This window comes from Podarcis filfolensis (genome assembly GCF_964270895.1).
Source record: "Podarcis filfolensis genome assembly, chromosome: 2".
Taxonomy (NCBI): domain Eukaryota; kingdom Metazoa; phylum Chordata; class Lepidosauria; order Squamata; family Lacertidae; genus Podarcis; species Podarcis filfolensis.
The window spans coordinates 72673971-72696682 of NC_139605.1; the positions used below are offsets into that span (position 1 = coordinate 72673971).

The 22712-nt window shown below is 40.3% G+C and overlaps 1 protein-coding gene and 1 long non-coding RNA gene across 4 annotated transcripts in view; both read right to left on the reverse strand.

Moving 5' to 3' along the window:
• Positions 1 to 22248, reverse strand: part of CPEB4 (cytoplasmic polyadenylation element binding protein 4) — a 54682-nt gene extending 32434 nt beyond the window's left edge. Inside the window, exons 1-4 of one of the 3 annotated variants that reach the window (XM_083593958.1) lie at positions 21723 to 22248; positions 21007 to 21365; positions 19310 to 20461; positions 6017 to 6098 (exon numbers count right to left, since the gene is read on the reverse strand). In XM_083593958.1, the coding sequence (XP_083450084.1) occupies positions 6017 to 6098; positions 19310 to 20434 (1207 nt within the window). In that variant the 5' untranslated portion in view covers positions 20435 to 20461; positions 21007 to 21365; positions 21723 to 22248. Of the gene's footprint in view, positions 1 to 6016; positions 6099 to 19309; positions 21366 to 21722 lie in introns of all 3 variants that reach the window. The other 2 variants (XM_083593956.1, XM_083593957.1) reach the window with 2 other exon arrangements.
• LOC310753288 lies at positions 7839 to 19299 on the reverse strand. Its single transcript, XR_014543318.1, has 2 exons — positions 10087 to 19299; positions 7839 to 10046 (listed from the first exon to the last, which is right to left on the reverse strand). It is a non-coding gene; the product is annotated as an uncharacterized lncRNA (long non-coding RNA).
• Positions 22249 to 22712: the final 464 nt, after the last annotated feature.

Consider the following 22712-nt stretch of genomic DNA (forward strand, 5'->3'; position numbering starts at 1 on the left):
AGGATAGATCTATCAGTAGCTATCAGCCAGGGTGGCTAAGTGGAAGATTCATTTTCGTAAACAATATTCCACTGAATACCCATTAAGAGGGATGGACACATGGGAGGCCTATTGCATCCACGCCTTGTTTGATGACTTGCTGGAGGCATCTGGTTGATCACTCTGGAAAACAGGATGCTAAACTAAATGAAGGCTTGATCTGATCCAGCAGGGCTCTTCTTATGTTTTTATTATACCACTATCCTCCTTCAGTTAATCAACTTCTTCCTGCCCTACTTCCAGGCAACTGATGACCATTTGAGACTACGCAGTATATTTTATTATAGGGAAGAAAGTATAGTCTGATTCATTATTATTGCCATCTCAAATAACTGTAGTGAGGAGGAGGAGAAGCATGTCTCTCTGTGTCAAGTTCAGTCCATGAAAGTCAAATCTCTCATAAAGGAAATGCAATTAAGTCGCTAGAGAAAGACTTCTGCAGACACTCTTGTGGATATAAATATCATACTGAAAATGACAGCTGCTCAAGGCAGGCAAATAATGGAGGATTCAGGAAGGTGGTCAACAAAAACAAAGTTCCCTAACATTTGACAATAGTTTAGAGGACAATTGTTTGGGTAGTATAACTCACTGTCTCTGCTAAAATACAAAAGTGCAGTACTTAAAAAACAAAACAAAAAAAAACATTCCAGGAAGAAAAACCAAGCAAATATGCTTCTTTAGGAGGCTATTGATACACATTTACCCCCAAACAAAAATCCCCTCTATATACAGGAAGGTGCCCTATACCAAAACATACTATTGATCCATCTAACTCAGTGCTGTCTACACCAACTGGCAGCACCTCTCCAGGGTTTAAGAGACAGGGAGTACTCCCTACCTGCTATGAATTGAATCTGGACCTTCTACACACAAAACATTCTCAACCTCAAAGCTATGGTCCTTCCCTATACAGACAAAAAAAGTCTGCAGTCTTCTGGGGTTATTGTGCTTACAATGTCTCAAAAAAAATAAGAGGGAAGCAGTCTCATTGCTCTTCAAAATTCACCTACAATAACCAGAAAAACATACCCTTTTGCAGCTATCACTTAATAGTGACTTACCCCAAGGTGAACCAACACCACAGCTTCCTACACACATGTTTTGTTTTCTTCAGCTTTTAATTATTCAATTGGGTATACATTTTAAAAGCTGAACGTAGGCTACTGTCTCTTCTTGCTAGGCAAACACATTTGAGAGAACAGGAGTGTATGTATGAGAGCTCACGAGAACTTTGGGTAACAATCCTGATTTCTAATCTTAGCCAAGAGATTTGAACAGGTCACAGAATCACACACTCTTTTCCAAGATCTACATTTCATACAGCAGGGATGAGAATTCGGCAGCCTCCAAGTGGTTGTTGGATTACAACTCCCATCATCCCAACCATGGGTGGGGCTGACATCTGGAGCGTTAGCAGTTCCCCATCCCTGTCATACAGTAATTTCTCCAACCCTTTCTCATAACCCATTATCATGGTTAGGTATTAAATTGCATCAACCTAACCAGTGTTTCTACCACAATCAACATTTTGAAGCAGTTCTGCAAACCATAGGCACAATGGGAACCTTGGTTAACATGAAACAGTGTTAAGGTCAGTGCCGATGTAGTTATTAACCATAATGATAGAGGCAGGAAAAGAGAATTCTCACGAGAGAGAAGGCAGCTCACAAGTCTGTGGCCCATTCCCAGGAACTACTGGCCAACTTAATTCATCCACCAACCATTTATTCCATGTTATTATATGGTTTTATGCTAATTTTTCTCCTGGTGCAACTTTTATATTAATTGATTTGGTTGACTGTATTCATATTTTATTTATCTGAAATCTGTGAACTGCCTAAGGGACATGATTAATTGGGTAGTATATGTGACAAAAATACATTAAAGATTTTTTTAAAAAAGTTCTTCTTTAGTTGCTAGTTCGTTAGTAACCATTTCCCTCTCAATGTTTACAGGCTTTCAGCTCCTGCAAGTCAGTGGTGCTTGGATCCAGAGGCAATGGTGGGAAGAACAATGGATGTGACCTGAGTATGGTGGGCTGCATTCCAGCCACACAAAAGTCAGAGGCTTCTACATTCCAGTTAGCCAGGAAGAGGCATGATCACAGTTCAATGACATATTCCTGCTAACCAGAATCACCCAAAGAGGGGCTGTGGCTTGGGAGAGTCCCACAGTCCACTATTAGGGCCTGGGATTCTCTATCCCTGACCTTAAGGCAATAGCCACTGAGGAAAAGAATGATTATCGTGTCTCCAGCCTGCCTACAATCAACTCTAGCTTTCTTTGCTTGTTTCAAGGAGTACTTCAAATTTTTCAGTGGTCAAAGTCTGACATTATGCATGATTACTTCTTATGTGATGAATGTAACATGCAGCCAAGCACTCAGTCAGATATTAATTGAGCTATCTGTGCTACCATTATCCGGTGTGCCAATCCAATTTCATGGGATTCAGAATGTTTTCTAGAGTTATAGTGTGAGCCTATTTTTAAAACTTCACAAGCAACAAAGGCTTCTGCCAATTATCTCACATTTGAAAGGAAATACCACCTTGAAAAATAACTTGTAGTATACAGAAATATTTATATCCCCATTTACCCAGTAATGAGTTGATGAATAGCTTTACAGAGTCACATCTTACATCTTTTTGGGATGCTTATTGAAAAAAACAACCTATGAAGAGTTACAGTAAATAGCCTCTTAAAAGCGTGCAATGACAAAATAGCACAACTGAACTATAATAAATATTTCACATTAAATAGCTAAAATGCATACATGGAAAGTTAAGAACCTTGACAGCAATTCTATTTTAGATTATGTCTGTTTGGAAGCCAATTAACCTAGATTACTTATTTATGAAAGGAAACCATGTCCCTTTTCTGCAGTTCTTATCAGGATGAAGCACCTAAAAGTACACAGAATATTTCCCAGACCAAGCAGTTCTGATCGCTATGACAAGGTGACTACAGACTCAGTTAAGTAATACACTGACACAGTTTGCATGTAATGCTAAGCCAACCCATGGCTAAAGACGAATGTGTAAGCATATATGTATTCACAGCAAACATGGCAGCAACTTCACTCCTCTGGTCATCCTACTGCCATGCTTCCTGGAGCAAAGCCATGGTCTGGCATGGCATCACATCCAAATCAAGGCTCATGGTGGTTTGCGTTCCCCAGACAAACCATGAGCTGTAAGTCCCATCCCCCCCCGCACCCAAACAAACCATTAGCTACAGCTTATGGTTTGTCTGGAGCAAGACAAATCACAAGCCCAGGTTCAGATGTAATGCTAAGCCAAACCATGGTTAAGCTCCAGGCAGTGTGGCAGCAGGCAAAGCAGGCACACAAATGAGGCAGGGTGAAGCAGCTGCCTCAGGTGGCAGAAATGCAAGAGGCAGCACCCAGCCTGCCCCACTGCTTCTGCCACCACTGGAACGCCCCACTCTCACCTAGTTTCGGCGAGAGTGGGGAGTTCCACCACTCTGCTTTGCTGCTGGTCTCGCTCTGCCGCTGGGGGCAGAAGGAGGCCCGCAGAAAAGTTCACTGCAGGGCAGGGAGTCTCAGCAAGGGGGGAAATCCCTTCCTACATCCCACCAAGGGGGCGGCAGCAGGGCATTTAGTCTCAATCACCAAAATGCTTTGGGCTGCCCCTGGAAGCAGGAGGACCAGGGGAGGTATGAAGCAGCTGCAATTTTTGCTACAAGTAGTCACAGGCTCACACATTCATGTTTAGCCATGGTTTGGCTTAGTGTTATTTGCAAACCAGGCCATTAGCCAGTTGTGGATACTCAAATGAGGAAGTGAAAGCTATCTGAACCAAATTCAGAGGTACTCCTCCCAAGAAGCAAGGTACAGAAGATACAGTCCTTGGAAAGGCTCTGAAACCCAACAACAGTATTATGTAACTGAAATCAAACAATAATGTATGTTCGTTGCTACTGTTCAAGGCATGGGAGTTGCCTAGTTACACCATACCACTTGCTAAATTGTGTTTTCTATAAGCTGGTTCCACCCAGCATAATGTAAGTTGTATACTTGATATCAGTATAAGCCTGCAAGGTAATTAATTACAAAGATAGGACATTTTTGTACTTGCACATGAGGCAACATGGTTATATATTAAGATTCCATTTCACATAGTTTAAGGCCATGGCGCAGGAAGCTAACTGAAACTGGATTTGGCTCTCTTCTCTTTGAGGAAAGACCATACCTGCTGCTCAGGTCCCCCATATGTTTCACCTGGATAATTTATTCTCCACCCTGAATAGCTATTTGGGTTTGGTGACAGTGGTAGCTACTGCTTTCACCCCAGAAGTAGGTAGAAGCAACTCTGGGTAGCCACTGTGTCAAGCATTTTGGGATTCTTTGTGACAAAATGAACTATTAAAGGGTAAGTTAATTCCATTACTACCAGGAACCTAGACAATAGAAGAAATTTACTTTCCAGGAAGGCCGTAAATCTGCTCTAGCCATGCCAAGGCCAGTGATGAACTAGAGCAAAAGCCTTGGACAAAGTAGATAAATAAGGGAGTCTGACACATAAAACCCCGAGACATGTAAGTTAAGATTATTGCTTAAGCACTGACCCTAAACAAGACAAATGTATTGCTTAACATACTGCTTCTAGGAGGCTGTACATTAATATATTTTAGGTATGTTTTGATTCAAACCATTTTCAGAACAGAAGAATGGTTATTTATGTGACTTCAGCAATTCCTCAAGCTGTACCATTTTCAGCTGATAAAAGCATTGTTCATTTTGTCAGACAGCAGACATTTATTAATTTATTCTCTACATCCAGAGTAGGCAGTATGTGTACCCACTAAGATGTTTCTGACAAAGTTTTCAATGTCAAAGTGTCATTGTCAGAATTTACAAGATTTCAGCAGTGAATTTGGACTAGGAGTATCATCCATTCTGCATAATGCACAGATTAACTGGAGTCTGCAGGAACACAAAATGCTCAATGACAACAGATAATTTTGTCATCACATATGCCAGAGTTTAAAAGATTTCGAATCAGCTCCAAGTCTGAACAATGGGGACTCAGGCCACTTCTATATCCCTAATTATGAGTAGTATAGTTCCCCACTGTTGAGGCCTCAGCCTGCTCTTGGGCCTGGTTGTTCCTAGGAACGCTTGAGCCAATCCATGTAATGGGAAATATAGCTACCACGGTCAAAGAGGCTACCATATCACCAGGCCTAGGAGCAGAGATGGAACAAGGGAACTACCTCTCCCATAATTCCAAGAGTCGTTGAAAATAAGTTAATTATGGAGTGGAACCAGTGCATTTGGCCTGTCCCAAGTTAAATGGTCCTTAAACTTCAATTCAGGGGCAAATTCTGCACCATCTTGTTCTGTAGGTGTATCACAATATAGAGGAACCACAATGAAACAACACTGAGTGGTATCTTCATCCAAACCAAAATTCATCACTTCTGTAACTTATATGCTTAGCTCACTTTTTCCACCAGCTTACCGGACAGACAGTACATACACAGCTCTAGGGCTAGGTCAGTTGGTTACCTTGTACTCCAACAAAACCCCTAATATTCAAAGGACTCTTGTACATTATATCTATGGTATAACAGGATTGCCCAAGACTGTAAAATACTGAGGAAAATAGGCAAACAGGGTAGGTGCATTTTACATATCTTCAGATAAGGCTTCAATTTTAAATGACATTTTAAAAGTGTTACTAATCTGAAGCCACTTCAGAAAGCAATGTTGGAAAACATGGCCTGTGTTTTTAAGAGGTATGATGCCAAGGAGGCCATTAAGGACACACAAATGTTTTACTGACGGCTTCCACTTGAAGCAAAAGAAAAAGGAGGTCCAGAGTCTGGACAAACTAACAAATAGGAGGGGGAAGTAACTGCTTTAGCTATTCTATAAATACTTGAACTTCATACTTTGTGCAAGTATGTCAGCCTAATTATTTATTGCAGGAAAAGAGTAATCCAAGTTTACCTTTCAGTGAATCACTTTCAGCTCTCATTATGTCAATTAGCGAGTTCTCCAGTGAATGCATGTCAAAAGTTCTCGTGCGATCCTGCAAGTAAAACACAAATACCAGTTTAAAGAGAATGCTACTAAGAACTACCCAGAAACCTTTTCAAATCAGATTTTTTTTAAAGCAGCAATTTAATAAAATACTCCAAATCAGCTTATATTGATTAGAGTAAAGCAAACTATTAATGATTTGGAGAACAGTTTGTAAGCACTGGAGGCTGCAGCATTTACTGATGTTAAGTGGGTATACACCGGATCAGTCCCTTGGAGCACAATAATTTTGAAACAAAAGTACTGTTACTTCAAGTTAGGAAGTCAAGGTTATCTGAACCTAATGAAGAGGTACTCCTACCAAGAAACAAGATACTGTACAGAATATATAATGTCTGCATCATTTGAGTAAATATTTTTCATATGTGGCATAAAAATTGCTTTAAGGCAATTTAGTTTGATTTAATATTTGCATGCCACCTTTGCAACGAAGTTGAGCTCAAAATGACTCACAATAACAAAGCATTAAAAACAAGTGAACAGCATTTTGATCAATACAATCATATCAAAGACACAATACAGTAGTGCCTCGCAAGACGAAAAGAATCCGTTCCGCGAGTCTCTTCGTCTTGCGGTTTTTTCGTCTTGCGAAGCAAGCCCATTAGCGGCTTAGCGGATTAGCGCTATTAGCGGCTTAGCGGGCTTAGCGAATCAGCTGATAAGCGGCTTAGCGGCTTGGGGAAAAGGGGGGGGAGGAAAAAAACCCTGCAGGAACTCGCAAGACATTTTCGTCTTGCGAAGCAAGCCCATAGGAAATTCGTTTTGCGAAGCACCTCCAAAACGGAAAACCCTTTCGTCTAGCGGGTTTTCCGTCTTGCGAGGCATTCGTCTTGCGGGGCACCACTGTAAGTAAGGCAAAATCAGTTCTACAAATAATGCAGTTCAAAACAACCTCATATTTTAAAAAAAATCCAAAAATATTTTTTTTCAGTATTTAAGGCAAATCAAGACCTAGTGAAAAGCATTTCAGAATTCACTGTCACTAAATGATGACCTTAAATATGTTGTGTGTTTTAGACAACACTTTCTCTCATATAAAATCCCACTACTTTTAGGGATCTCCAATAGGCTACCTTTCCATGGATAATTAGATACGTGTACCCAAAATGTGGATTTTCCAATGTAGTATGGCAGCTCTGGAATACTTTTTTTGGGAGGCCTCCAAGGCTACATCATATGGTGTTAGCTGTCAACTGAACACTTACTTATTTTAGAATACATTTTAGTTCTCAAGTCTCAACATGGATAGTTTTGCTGTCACTGTATGTAATTATATTGATATTTTGCATTGAATTTTTGCTGTGTGTTTTGTTAGGTTGTTGTAAACTACCTTAAGCACATTCAGGATGGAAATGGGGTTTAAATATCCAAAATATATTGAAGCAAATTTAAGACAGTCAAGAGCTACCACCAGTCCTGTTTGGAAAGTAGAATCACAATATGCGAATAATAAACAAAATAATAAAAATATAACCCTATCTGATGCAAGGCCATGTTTGCCAAATTTCATCAGCTTGACACGTCAAATGCCGATTTAAAACCACAGACTTCAAGCCTCAGTAAAAGTAGTTTCATAAAACAATTATATTTAGTTCTTTATGCAATTAGAGTAAAACATAACTAGTTATGCATTTCCAAACACTCATATTGATATAAATGAAGTGGTGAAATAGTCCAAGTGGGAAACATTCTCATTGAGCTAAATTTTTAGTCTCCTACATTTCTTATCTTTTTCTTTTATTTTTTTACTCTACTGATAGGATATATTGATGCTTGTATCCCCCCCCCCCACATGTTATACAAAGGTATAAATAATTCTTTTTAAATCTGAAGCATTTTTAAATATTACAAACAACTTTTTATGACCATAATCTCAAAACCATCCTCTTAGCATTTAAAACCCAAAGAGCTCGTCGATTTACTTGAAATGCAGCAGTGCAGTACATAATGTCATTTGCTCTGTGCTATACAGTTATCAGTAGTTTCTGGTCAGATGCAGTTCAATAAAAACTGCAAGTCATGGAATTCTACTTACTTCAAATATTGGTATTCCACATTACCTAGTGTTCCAGATAACAAGAGTACACTGCATATGTTGAAATTCCATTCAGTGTCGTGAGACCAACATTGGAATTAACATAGAAATTTAACTGAGGCACAACGACTTGCAGTGTAGACATTACCATGTTGTCATCTGTAACACACTTCCCAAGTATTTCTCACATACAATAGCCAAAACCATCACTTAGCACGTACTTTCATATTTCACTCTTGAGCGAAACAACAAATACCCAACTAAACAGAAAGTTCAACGTTGTGTCATCTGGAGGAGGTAGAGCACTCTGGAGGAGCCAGCCGCTGATGCTGCAAAGTGCAGCATGCATGACGTACATCACATGCATGCGACATGAAACCGGGCCCCCTCAACAATATCCAACAAATATTCAGAGGGGTGAAGACACCTCCCCCCCCAAGTTGGCATGTCTGCTAAGACGTGCCCACTGTTTTATATTTCAAATTTCTCATTGTTGTTTTAATGGGTATAACATTAGTTCCAGGTAGTCTACTTAAACTCACCTACCTAAAAAATTAAAATAAAAAATGTTTCTGCCCTAAAGGAAACTATTGTGAACTTACTCTGGACATGGGATTAGCAACAAGGCTTTGTTTAACTATGCACACGAGCCCTGCTTGCAGTTCTTTGCTCCCTAACCTTGATGTCAAGCTGTAATTTCCCAAAGTCAGTAGAGACACGCCAAGTTAAATACCAGCTCATCTCTTACACCCATTTTCAAGAGGCCAGGTAAGTAATAAAAGCATGGCAATCCAACAGTAGAATTATATTTTTAAAATATAATTCTCCATCAAAACTTGCTTTACTCCCCAACAAGGGAAAAGATGAAAAGTAAATTGTTAAGTCAATGCTTGAAGCAACAGACCTTGTTGATGCTGAGCTTTGCTAGTATACACAGTTTTCGAGTTTAAAATGCATATCCTTCTCAATTTCTTACCACCTTATTTCCTTACTGTCTCCCTAGGATCAGGTGAAAATGAGAAAGGTCTATGTATCTGCACACTGATGACTATATAGCCCAGATCTCAAAACTGGAGATTTTCAGCTTCAACTGTGTCCATTCACCCAGAGTTTTTATGTAGATGCTTAAGCAGAACAAGGAAATAACCCTGCAGGCGACTCGCCACAGGGAGGAACAGTAGCTGCCCCAGCATCATTTTCTGAGCCCTGTCTCAGAAGGAATAAGCAGAGCCTACTTAACAGTGCACCCAAGCCCTACCCCCTTGGTCAATGGTACTGATTGTGACTGAAAAGTCCAGACAGGAACACAGTCCACCTTCCATCTTCTGATGTAAATAATCCACAAAAGTGATAAAGGCTGTTTCCAGTCCCAAAGCAGGCTGAAACCTCAGATTGAAATAGCTTACCTTAAAGTAATAAGAATTTATCTTATTTTATACACACATTCTTTTGCTCTCATCTCATAGAAACAACTTTCAGAAGTAATACAATATTTCAGGTTATCTAGAGAGATTAACTTGTGTTTTGCAAGTTAATCACTGGGCCCTTTATGGGCAAGTTCAATGATGCCAAAGTTTTTTTTTAAAGCTATAGAAGAAACATGCACACAGGACAATATACTGCAATTGCGTATAAGGAAAGTTTTGGGAAAGTCCAATGGTGAATAGAGGTAAACATATTTTTAGCATTACAGGATCCTAACAGACCTAGAAGGAGGTCATTCCCTTTAGATATGTTCATACGTAAAAGTAAATTCATAGCTGGAAAGCAAGCCAATGGAACATCAACGCTTATATTCCCATTAGAGAAGGTAATGTGGCTTAGTGTACAATTTTGGACTTTGACTAGATTGTGATCAGCATGTTCTAAAGTCAGAAAGAAGGAACAGAAGGAAGCCAAAAACTTGTGAAAAATAGAGGAGAGCTCTATTGGTCCCTAATACCTGTCACTCAAATGGAGGAGCCTACACAGGTTCCATCTTCTCAACCAGGAAATAAAACCTTAGGTCACCCATGGTAAAAAAAAAATATGCAACAAGTTATCTCACAAAACAACAAAGAGAGACTATAAAAGCATGGTCCACATTCCAAGGCAATGCATAATTTTTAAGAACATTTTTAAAATGCTCATTTTCCATTTTAGTTAGAACGCTACTTACTCTTATCATATATGCTAAGTACAGTGGAGCACTCATGGGTTCTGCTGTGGGTCAGCAGAGCTCATGGCTGAGACAGACATTATCCTCCCATTTAATATAAGCAGGGTACTGACAATACTATTCAAACTGACAGCACTTGCAAGTTTCTGCACCAGCCAAAACTCACGCGATTGAGCAAAAAAATACCTATTTAATTTTGAACATCAAACATTAGAACAGAACATTAAGGAAAGGTTTGGAGCTCTTTGGAATTAGTCATCCAGTTGTCATAATTAATGAGTTGTGAGCATCAAGTAGGTGTGATGCCAGTTTTAGACCTGCCACATCTTGCAACAGTATCTGCATTCATGTATCAAGAAAAGTTATGAAGACATTCAAGTCACTGTGTAAAAACACAGGGAGATCCAGGAAAGCATAGCTTTGACAAGTGAGCATTTCTTACATCCTGTTTCAGCAGACATATACTTAAAAACCAATGAGGGTCTGACCATTCTTAGGAGATACAAGAAATTCCTATGAGATGAACTCAGCAGCCTTTCACCAAACCTAACTTACATATGGATACAATGACTGGGTAAGAAGATAGGTGCTGTGCAGGTTCACTCTACATGACTTACAGGAACTAATGTCTATTTTTGCAGACTTTTGACTTCACACTGCTCCTTCTTATTTAATTTAAAGCACATAATCTCATCATATTCTGAACTATTCTGCCACCTCCCACCTCTAAGAAGATCTCAACCTATTTTCTTTTCTTGTCAAAGGGAGGCTGACATGTCTATAGTTACTGGTATTCTTCCATAACAATTTCTTAACATTCTGTATAGACAGATCACTTCACATCTTTCCAGGAGGATTCTTCATATTTAATCAATTCTTCATATTTAATCAATTAAGCTGCTATATGCACAGTTCTGAAATAAAACATGCATTATGGCCAAGAAGAAATAGAATACAGTATGTCCCTGCTACCCAATTCAAGAAAAGTTGCTTCACACTTGCAAAGGATGGGTCCATCCATATGCAGAGTGGGTGGTCATGCTTTCTGCTAGTTAAGGAGGAGTGTGTCTGAAGACATCTGATAGGCATGCAACTAGGAGCCTAAAGCCTTGTCCACACTTCCACTTGTCCCATGCCTAGCTCAGAAAATGATTTGTGCTTTGGCAAAACCATGCTTAATCATGTTAACAGGCTATCAAGCAGTTTCACTAGAGGTACAAGTAAGGAATAATAATAATAATAATAATAATAAAATCAACCACTAAGGGTACAAAGAAGAAACCAAGAATCAACCCCAACTCTTAAACAGAAGTAGGTTTTCATTTTGGGAGTGGTTTCCCCCACTGCAACATACAGTTAAAAGGAGATGTGCAAGTCAGTTGCAATTCTACTTTCTGTCTCACGTTTTAACACTCAAAAACAAAATCCATTTATCTCTGTGAAGCAAATGTTTGCTTCATTGCGGGAGGGGTGCTCAGGGGTAGGGCACCAATTTTTTTAACCCTAGGAGAGCTGCTGCTAGCTGGAGTAGATAGGGCTTAATATGCCAATGCAGAGCTTTGCGTGTTCATTCTGAAGTGGTACAGTACAAGAGGACTACCATACAACATGGCTCTTACTTCTTTTTCTATATAATAGGAACAGTGTGCTCTTGCCCAGGTCCCCTGGAAATTGAGCCACTTTTCTCCAGCCAAAGGACAATTTCTTCTGGGGTTGTTTGTATTCTGGTGTGGATGGGGAAGTACAAAAACAGATGCAATGTTTGTCAAATATGAGGAGTGGTTGCATAGCTTCCCTTTAAAATAAACACAAATTGGCTCTATTGGGGGGAATGAAAACAATGGCCATTGCCCTCCGCCAATATCCCATCGGACACCACATCAAGTCACTGTGCTAACCTCAAAATACCTATATGAATGAATTAATCAAGTCTGATGACTATATGGGCATAATAAATAAGTAAACAGATGACCAGCAGCACAATAAAGCATGAGCACTTGTGTTTATTTACCGCAGTTTGCTATAATGTATCTGTAGTTTTACTTTAACAGGTGGTTCAAAGGATACTGAATTGGAAAGTCTACAAAGAACAAGCAAGTAATTGTGCTAATAAGAGCCTGACTAATAAAGATTACATTACTAAATAACTGCTTTCTACCACTAAAGAATAGAAGGCTGTCAACCGATAAGGAAATAGCAGCTGTTTCTCAGAGACATACCAGTATCATCATGCATTTTGTACATTTAGTCAAGATGCAAGACACTTCTAAGTAATTAATTAAACCTCACGGTTTAAAAAAGATTTTTGTAAAACTAAACACTGATGGTAGTAGATGGTAGATATTTGCTTAATATACACTAAAGGATGTCAGTTAATATTCTGCACTGTGCTATAACTTCATTTGAAAGAGAAAAAAATGGTTGGTGTCTTTCCTCAAGGTTGAAATCATTTTGAAACATGTGCCATTGCTTATCAGCCTCCAAAAGGACAAGGAGACATATTTTAATGCAGAGATTGCACAACTGAGCCAAATTTGCAGGAGTTCTTGCTCCACACACTGGTACCAATCCATAATTTCCATTTTAAAATTCTGTGGATGTGCGCACGCATGTGCACACACACACACACACACACCAGCTTGAATCATACTTCAGATGACAGAAAGGCTCTCTTTAAAAGAGAAAAAACCTGAAAGCACTATTAAAGACTGCATACTCCTGAGGTTTGCCGCATACAGAGCATGCATTGTGATACTCTTGAACATATTAGAAATAAGAGTCACAAATAATTATGGCACATCTCTGCTTTCAAGAAGCTTTGGTGCAAACACAACTTTAGAACTTCAGCAATTTTTCCTGCAGCAGGCAGTGAAATCTTGTTCTGGATTCAGGCAGAGTGCTTGCACTTTCAAAACTAAACCTGTCATCATCTGTGTTCCACAAGCACAGCAATACTTAAAATGGGAGATCCCTTCCAGTGCTCATTTGATGGGAGGGTTGGGCGGCCCTTAATGAAATCCACAGGCTCTACTCTCTGAATCTCTCCACTTTTAGCCAAATAGACAAATAACATCTCCAAAAGTTTTCAAAAATAGTCACTATTAAGATGTCACATATGGTAAGGATTCTGGACCCCTGTAATTCAAGCAGTGGCACTAGGTTCTGCAGTTGTATAAAAATTCAGTGGTGCAAGAAGAACATAAAATTATGACATCTACTTTTTGTGTAACCCCTTGCACCATATGGCGTCCCTATGCTTGTACGATTTCATTCTACTCTTACTAGGTAGAACATGCATACACACAGACTAAGGGTCACGATGTGTCACAGTTTGCACCCATATCACCTGATAGTTACTGCTGAATGTTTCTATATTGTGTTTCCCAGGGTGAGGCAATCTAATCCATAAATTGCCAACATGAATGCCAAACACTGTAGAATCAAAAGCCTGTCTGGGTGTGACAAACTTGCTTGTAGCAAAGGCTGTGGTGTGTCTTTTAAAGTGAGAGTTCTTTGAAGATTAAGGCTTCAGTAACAATGTTTGCTGATGATGTAAGCAATTTAATTGAAGCATTGTTTAAAGAATAAGCATATGTTAACTCATCATATTTTATGCACTGCTCCTGTACATATAAACACACCTGAATTTAAAAACAAGTCTTGGGTTTCTGAAACTTATCTAAAAACTATTATTTAAATAATCCTTATCACCTAAGAGGTATCCTAGATAAGTGGTTCTTCCTCACTCATGTCTACCACTCTGAAAAATGCAGGAAAAGGAGAGGAGCAAAAGGAATATAAATATTTCGTTTTACAGAGCAGAAAGACTGCTTCAGCCCCTCTCGCCATGATTGGTACATTGTCTTTACCATTATGTTCTACCTTCCTTCTACAGCTCTTTCAATGACATGATTTTAAATAGAGGTTCTTAAATGCACTGAAGTTTTGGCTATATTAAAGAAGAGGGAGGGAAAATATTGCAAAAGCCTTTATTGCTTAAGCAAAAACCGTCTAACTCTTGCTGAACAACTTTTGAGTTTTATGAGTTGGAGTGACTTGTACATGTTCTCCCAGACTGGTTCTAGGTAAATCTTGCACATGTATAGCCAGTTGTGGTTTCTTTTTTTTTCTTTTTTTAATGCACTGAATCCAATTTGGGCCTATTTGGGAAGTGCAGAAAACAAATGCTGTCCCCTGTTGTCCTCCTAGCTCCTTGCTGTCCATCAGAGTAACTGGTTTATTTACATGAATATGAGAATCATTCCAAAACTTCCTTATAAAGGCCACTTGAAAACCCTGATGCCAGGAAGTGATTCAAGGATAGGAAAATTAAGAACAAATGAGATAAAAATTCTAAATCTGTTTTCACAACTCTTGATTCAAATTATGAGATTTTATCATATAGCCACAGCAGGAGAAAACCATCAACACTTTGCTAGCTGTTGAGAAACCACTTGTGTGAAAGCAGCCCTACAGATTTTAGTGGAGTTACCCAGGGAAAAGATCAGAATCTGAACTTTTGTTTGAAATGTCTTAACAGCAAGAAGTCTGTGAGTATGTTTAACAGATGTATTTTCAGTTAATAGATTCAAGATATTTCAATAATCTGCTCTAATGTAAGCTAAGTATATAGAATTGCATTCTTTTTATCATCAATAATATATCTTCCTATCTCAGCCTTAACTTTCTTTATTGCTAAACAGGCAAGGTGTCCCACTTTTATGAAGAAGTACACAGAAGAAAATCTTTGTAAACATGAGGGTAGAGCAACAGCAAAAAGCAGTTGCTATGACCAAGTCTATTATACTGCTGACTTCAAACAGTGACACAATGGAAAATAAGACAATGAGGTCTTTAAAAGACAATAAGACACCAGGAGTGCAATCTTATACTCAGAAATAAGCTCCACTTAGTTCAGTGGAACATCCACAAAAATAATGCATCATTGCCAACTTTCTCCTCAGATGTCCAAATAGTTGCCTTATTGTGCAAGATAAAGTTCTATTTAAAAATAACTTATTATTCTTCAATGAATAATAAGCTAACACTACACTCACAGGATTTTTAAAAGTTTTTAAATCAATGTGAAAATTAAATTAATCTTTAGTTGAATCACTCAGCCTCCATTTTCTGCTAAATGGTATGATCTTGTGTGCCTTTCTTTAAAAAGGAAATATCGCAAAGAGATGGCATGTAGTATTATATTATTCATAATATCCTGCTTTCTCACATAGTTTATCTAGCATTTTCAAATGTTCAAAGTGCTTTGCATACATTTTCTCAGTAAAAGTATATTGCATTGACAGCTGCGTTGTATTTTGAGAATTACAAGCAGGTCATATTACAGAATCTAGTCAACATTATTCTAGCCAGGACATTATTTCTACAACCATAATGATGTTTTTGTTTTTACAGCATGCTTACAAACAAATACGGAGCGATCACTTACCTTTCTGTCTATTATCCACCACTGTGTTTTTGCAAGACCAGGCTCCAGCATTTGAAGCAGGCCTAACAACGTAATTAATCTCCCATTGCCACAAGTAATCTCCCATTCTACCAGGCCAGAAATACTATGCACTGGCATGTCAAATGCATGCATACCCTTTATAGTTTAAAAGACTACTGGCAAAAGGGAGAGTGAGCCACATGCACTCACTCTATTGCTCCCTGCTGCATTTCTGGATTCAAACTGCACTGCAGGTTACACTGGCTCTGTGTGCAGCTTTCTTCTCCCTTTGTGTCTTTAGAGACCAGAACTAAGATAACAGTGAGCCACAAGCACAGCTCATATTGCTCTGTGTTGTATTTTTTGGTTGAGAAACCACAGAAGGACAATTCACACTATTTTACAGACCTTTAACCACCACCATGTGGGCAGACAGACAAGCAGGAAAGCCAGCCCATCCACGTCCAGCTGCTACCCGCCCGCCCCCCCCCCCCCGGCCTGCATATCTATTCATTAGGGCAGAATTGGTACTGGCTACAGCTGAGAAATAACCTGCTTTAAAGTGTCTGGGCACATTTATTTGCAACCCGGGTCTATAGGTCTGCTTCAGTTGAAGCAGACCAAACGTTGCTTTACACTGCTGCAGACATAATGGCGTCCTACCCTAATAAGATGGCACTAGGGATATCCTTGATATCCAACCAGGGATATCCCCAAGAATCATAATTAGTTGCATACATTGTATGAACTTTCACACATCCAGGAATCCCTCCTAAGTTCAAAAATGCTGCATTGTGGAACTGGTTGTGTTCCGATCTCCTCCCCAGCAGCACAGTACGGGAACTCTCATACAGCAATGCAGCATCCCATCCAGGAAAACAGTGATGCAGCAGTGCCAACAGCTGTTACTAGGGGCAGGACTGGATTATGTCACCGGACATACATTTTGGCATCACATTAATATCAACAGTCAAGCACTTGGTCCTTATGTACTGCTATACTGTTCAAGGTGGGTAGAATTTGATTTGTTCTCAAGTGCCCTTAAAGCATCAAATCCTTATTCCTAATTTGTGACAGAAGAATTTAGGCCTATGTGCTTATAATTAAGAGACCCGAGTCTAACACTCTGACCACTGGACTATTATCCAGAGTGCATGTTAACAGCCAGTTACCATCCTCCTGCTTACAGTACCCTAGATTTATACATAATGTCATGATGAACTGCAGCATAGGTGAATATATATAATTAAACTACGTTCCTGTAAAATATCTACATAAACATTAAAGCCAACATCCTTCAGAAAGAAAGCCAGCTCTGTACTTCTAACAGAGGCTCTTTCGCTATAAGAGAAAATCCCTCAAGGATATGGATTTTGTATTTCAAAAGGCATTCAGATGAGACTAAAAAGAGATTCTGCACTTATTATATTTATATAAACATTGCAAAACCCCTCTTTATAGAAGAGCCGACTTATATTAGGAAGCTACTTGTGTATGGATATGTTAAAATAGCAAGAGGTCACCCAGTGAATGGGTTAGTCACGATCAAGTAACACTGCCATCTATTTAAGCCATTTTGTTATAGCTGCCAAGATAGTTTGTGTGTAGTGATACTAAACATGGGCCCAAGAAGATTCTGGCAATTATAGGTCCAGAGACAGCCCTGATTTGATGTATTTAGGAACTTTCATTTATGTAAAGCTTTGCAAACACACTTTATATTGCACATTTTGTTTTGAATTGCGTATACCTTGCATGCTTACTTGAACAAGGAGGGTCAACTCATTTATTTTTTAGTTATTTGTGCAAAGAAAAAAAGCATTATGGATTTTATACTAGAAAAGGTAAATGTCCAAGATTATATTAAAATTCATAAGAGGATTTGCTTGAGTGCTAGGTTCTTCTTTTGAAGTCCTGCTCTTGTCTTGCTCATCACAGAACTCAAGCAGTGACAAACTGGAAGCCATTTCATTAAAATACCTTTCTTTTGCTAGGCACAAGAAAACATCAGACTTGATCTTGCCATGGCCTTCTGTTTACTGCTTAAGTAAACAGACAACAACCTACTGCCACAAATTATTTTTGACCACAATACAATATAAGAAAAGCATGTGTCAAGATACAGACCATAGCCCCAAGAGCAGCAACCCAAAAATGGTGTGCCAGTACACCAACAGAAAATTTCCACCTCTGACATTCATAGATTTGAGGCCTTAACTACAGGAGTAAGGACACGGTCTTATTCTGTCACAGTGTAGCTACGTTGTCACAGTACAGAATGAATTAAACAGGAAGCCAGAGCTTGCTGCAGTGACAGTGCTAGTGCTAATGGTTTCCAAGGTTAAATTTGGTCTTCTACACGAGCCTTTTATACACTTCCAGTCTGAAAAATTATTTCAAGACTTCTGGCTATACAGCATGAACTAAAAAGTCTCATTAATGATAGTACTTTTACCAGAGAACTGCATGCAAGAGAATACAAGAACTTCCACTTCTCTGTGCAGTATAACTAGATTATAAAATATATTTAGATCTTTAAGACTGTATTTAAGTCAAGTATAGGTTTCTTCTGATCTACTGGTTTTCCTATCCCAAATTACAACAAAACTAGGTCACACCATGTTTTTTGCTTATACCATGCCTAGAAATGCAACAAAAATTTTGCAATCTTTGCTTTTTCACATACTGCCCATGAATCCTTAGGTTTCAAAATCCTCTTTATAAAAAAAATTAAACCCACCAAGCTTAATCACAAATTCCAAAATAAAAAATAAAATTGCCATTGTCCAGATTTTCACTGATTACATAGCTGGCTGTTTTTAATAGTAATTAACCTTCAGAAACTGGAGACAAATTCCCAATACATTTTAAGCACACAGCCTCTTTCCTGATAACATATGGCCTCATTTGAACAGCATAGGCCAATGTCTGAAGCGAGTCTATATCTATTTTTAGTAATGACTTATAATCTACCAAAATCTATTGCCCTTGCTGGAGGAGATCAGCTCAACATTTTGTAAGAAAACTGTAAATCCCAGTGGACTATTTTTTTTTTTAACAGATGCATTCCTATTGAACGGAGAAATTTCACAAAGCCATAGGCATATTTTCCGATAGTCCAGTTTTAGGATCCAGTACTTGTGTACTGAAAACATAATGCTATTGCCATATGGTAAAAAAGGGGGGGGGGTTACATTTCAGCTGCTCAGTTTTTTTAGGACTTATCCACCCCACAAAAGAATTATTTCAATAATCACTCTTGCAACTGTTTTATTGATCAGGTGCATTAACTTGACAACAAACTACCTATATAACAGATGCACTCTTAGGCTATAGTTACTTCTCTGACAAACACTATACGGAACATTCATGATTCAGAATGAGCAATCGTGAAGCCTGAAATGTCAAAGGATAAACTATATACAAGAGGTGTATTTTTAAAATTAAGTCCTCAGCTCTAATAATAGAAACCATGCAAAAACAACAGTGTCCTGCTATTTCTGCAACCATTTAACACATTTATGAATAATCTATTTAGTATTAGTAGAATAATCTCACCTGAAAGGGAAAGATATTGTCAGCTCTGTTCAAACTGTCTTCCATCCAAGATTTTGGAGCAAAAGCGGAGCTGGGCCGTGCATACTTCTGCAACTGGATATGATTACTTGGGAAATTCTTCTTCAGGGGTGAGATGGAGTTCAGGGGTGTGATTCCTCCATTCAGTCCCCTGCGGTGGTCTCGCCCTTGGGACCCTCCCCACCCACCATATCCACCACCGCCACCGGGACTCCATGAAGAAGACGGTGTAGGTGATGGGCTTTGGTAGCTGCTCCATGGAGAAGGTGGTTTGTTAAGATTATTAGCAAGATGAGGCAGTTGATTAAAAGCAGCATTTCTATGCGTAAATGGAGGTGGATGAGGGCTTGCAGGAGACCTTCTCTGTTGTTGATGCTGATTGTGATGATGCTGAAAATGGGGGTGATGAGGGTGGTGTTGAGAGAGGGGTCCAATCTGAGGGGAAAAACTACCCCCAAAGCCAGGACTGACATGATGTGGAAAATTCTGAAACAGCAGAGCACCATTATTAGCTGAAGCGGGAGGAACCCCTCCCTGATGGAAGAAACTCGCATCTTCATTGATTATTGTTGAAGAAGAAGGAGCTATAGCTGCTGACCAGTTACTGAAACCAGTCAGAGAAGATGCTGTAGATGTCAAGGGCTGGCTTGAAGTACCCAGCCCTGTAGCCTCTTGATAATCAAATCCTGTTAACACTGGCGATTCTATTCTTATTTTCTCCTTCCCATTGCCGTTCTCGGAAGAATTATCCCCCTGGTTTTCTTCAGATTTAGATTTCTCTGATTCAGGCAGCATGCCTGCTTCCTGACTTTGACTAGGGGAAAGCTGCTGTTTTTCTAGGGAGTCTTGCTTTTCCTGTTGCTGAGTTTTAGATTTTTCAGACCCCAGAATCTCATCCTGAATGTTATGGGCAGCTGGAGCAGGAAAGAGCCAAGCTGACCCAGCACTACTGCCATTGGCAGCTGTGTTATTTATAAAAGCAGCGGGGCTGGGGGTTGCATTTTGATGGTGGTGCGGAGGCTGCAGATGTGGATGAAATCTGACTGGAAAAGCTGACTTATTCCCGGTGTTGTTTTGCACTAACACGCCAAACCCGTAATCCCCCATTTATTTTATTTAGGATTTTAATTCCGCCTGGAAAGAAAAAACAAAACAAAACTTTAAAATGTTTTTGTTCTTCTACTAAAGCAAGATATTTGAAAATTACTACAGATCTTTCACCTCCCCCTTCTTTCCCACCTACCCACTTGAGATATCTGATTTGGATATTATTCCTGGAATCTTATTAATGAGATCACTTAAAATATTGACATGGATAGACTTGTGTTCACTTCCTTCAAATATCCAGAAGGAATAGAAAGTAAATCTTTGGTTAACAAAATAAGAGGTTTCCTTTTTTTCCTAAAAGGAAATGCACAAGAATGAAGTGGGGATGAAAGAAAGCTCCTGGGAATTCTTTTTTAAAAAGATTTTTAAAAAACTTTTTTGCCTTAACAGCCGCTTCAACCTGCCCATGTACACATTAATGGAAACAATACCATGACATCTGGTGCTCCTCACTCCTTCACAGCTCCAAAAATATATTTAAATCTGGAATAATTTAATAAATTCTATATAATCTAATATATATCTGTGTTCTATTCTAACAGTCTTTGCTGCTAAAAATCTGAAATTTTTACCTCAAGATTTCAATGGTGGAGCAAGTTGTACAGGAGAGCTTTCCCCACCCCCCCAACCTGTGCTGCTACTGCCTTTGCCTTGTAGGACTATATGTATAATATGCTCTATGCGGATGCCCTTCTGACAAGTCCTTTCCATATAAAGCAGGGGAGGGTGCGAGGATTTGTTCCTGTTTTAATCTCTAGATATCTGCATTCACTGCGTGTTGTGTGTATGTGTACGGACTGAGTTGTGCAGGAGGAGGGTGGATTCTTGTTGTTGCTGCCGCTGGTTGGGTGGGTTCCTGGTTGCTGCTTTTCCGAGCTCGCTTCCTATTATGATCCGATATTTGTGTGTCCTTCAGATGAATCCTGGCTGCCTGCAGAGGAAAATTTTCACCTCAGAAAAATCAGCAGTCAAGTGTTTGGAGGGGGGACGGGGGTTGAAATAAGTATATCTGGCAAGCAGAGTTTAGGCATTTTAAAGCCATCAGCAGAATAATTTATTGTGCGACAGCGGGGGGGGGGAGAGAGATCGGGCTCAGATCCTTGGACTGAGAATATTTAGAAAGCGGGGGGGGGGAGGGTTGGAGAGAAGAGAGACGAACCTCTTTCGAAGGTGGGGGAAGGTGAGGAGGAAAATATAGGACTGATGCCGCCCTTGCTCCCTCAGAAGGGGGGGGGGAGAATGAAAGAGAGCAGGGATTTCACCCCCACCCCCGCAGAAGGACTTTTACCTCAGGAGGGGCGCAGTCTCCGGCGGGGAGGGGATGGCGCTGGCGGGGGGCCGGGCTCCTCTCTCCCCCATGGGAGCCGGTTTCTCAAGGGAGGGAGGGTCACGAGGATCGCTGGGTGGCGAAAGAGCAGGGAGGGGCGATATCAAGCCTGGCTCCGGAGGGTGGAGGAGGAGGCGGCGAGGGAGGCGGCGGTGGCGGTGGCGGCTCCCAGGGGTCCTGCCTTTCCTCCCGCTGCTGATGCTCCGGGGCTGCGGCGGCTGCTGCTGAGGCTGCGGCTGCTTCTCCTCCGCCTCGGCTCCTCCCGGCGTCGTTCTTTTCCCCTCATGTAACACAACTGTTTCTCGGGCGGGAGGACCGGGGGGGGGGCTCCTGTTTAATCACGAGGCGCTGGGCTACTCTGTCGATCCGCCGGTTCGCCACTCCGGCCCGGCCGCCTCAGCCGCCGCCGCCGCCACCGTCGTCGTCGTCGTCTCCACAGGACCGAGCCTCCGATCGAAATGACAACCAGCTGGAGACAGGCAGCGCGGCACTTCCGGTTCGGAGAAGCCACGCCTCTTCCCCCCCCCCGTCTCTCCCTCTCTCTCCCTTCTCTGGCAGAGGCCACGCCCCTCCCTCTCCTCCTCAGCCGCTAGGCCGCCTCTCCCTAAGCCAGAAGAGGGACTGCGGGAGTCGGCAGCCCTGTTGGATGAGGGCAGAAATTGTTCGGCGCGGCGGCCATCTTTGCTTTGGGCAGTTTTCTTTTCCTCAGAGCGAACCAAGGCGGACATGTTGGTTTAGGTCGGGGAAACTCCCGTGACAGGTGAAATTATAGTTGGCCTCGCTTAAACAGCCATTTTTGAATATGGCAGATGTTAAGGTTTGATCATTGGTTAAAGGGCTCACTGAAGATTGGCTTGTTTTATGTGCTGGAAATTAAAGCTGCATCACACACACATATATGCATTTATATATCTTTATATATGTATTAAGTATGTGTGTGAGAGAGAAAGA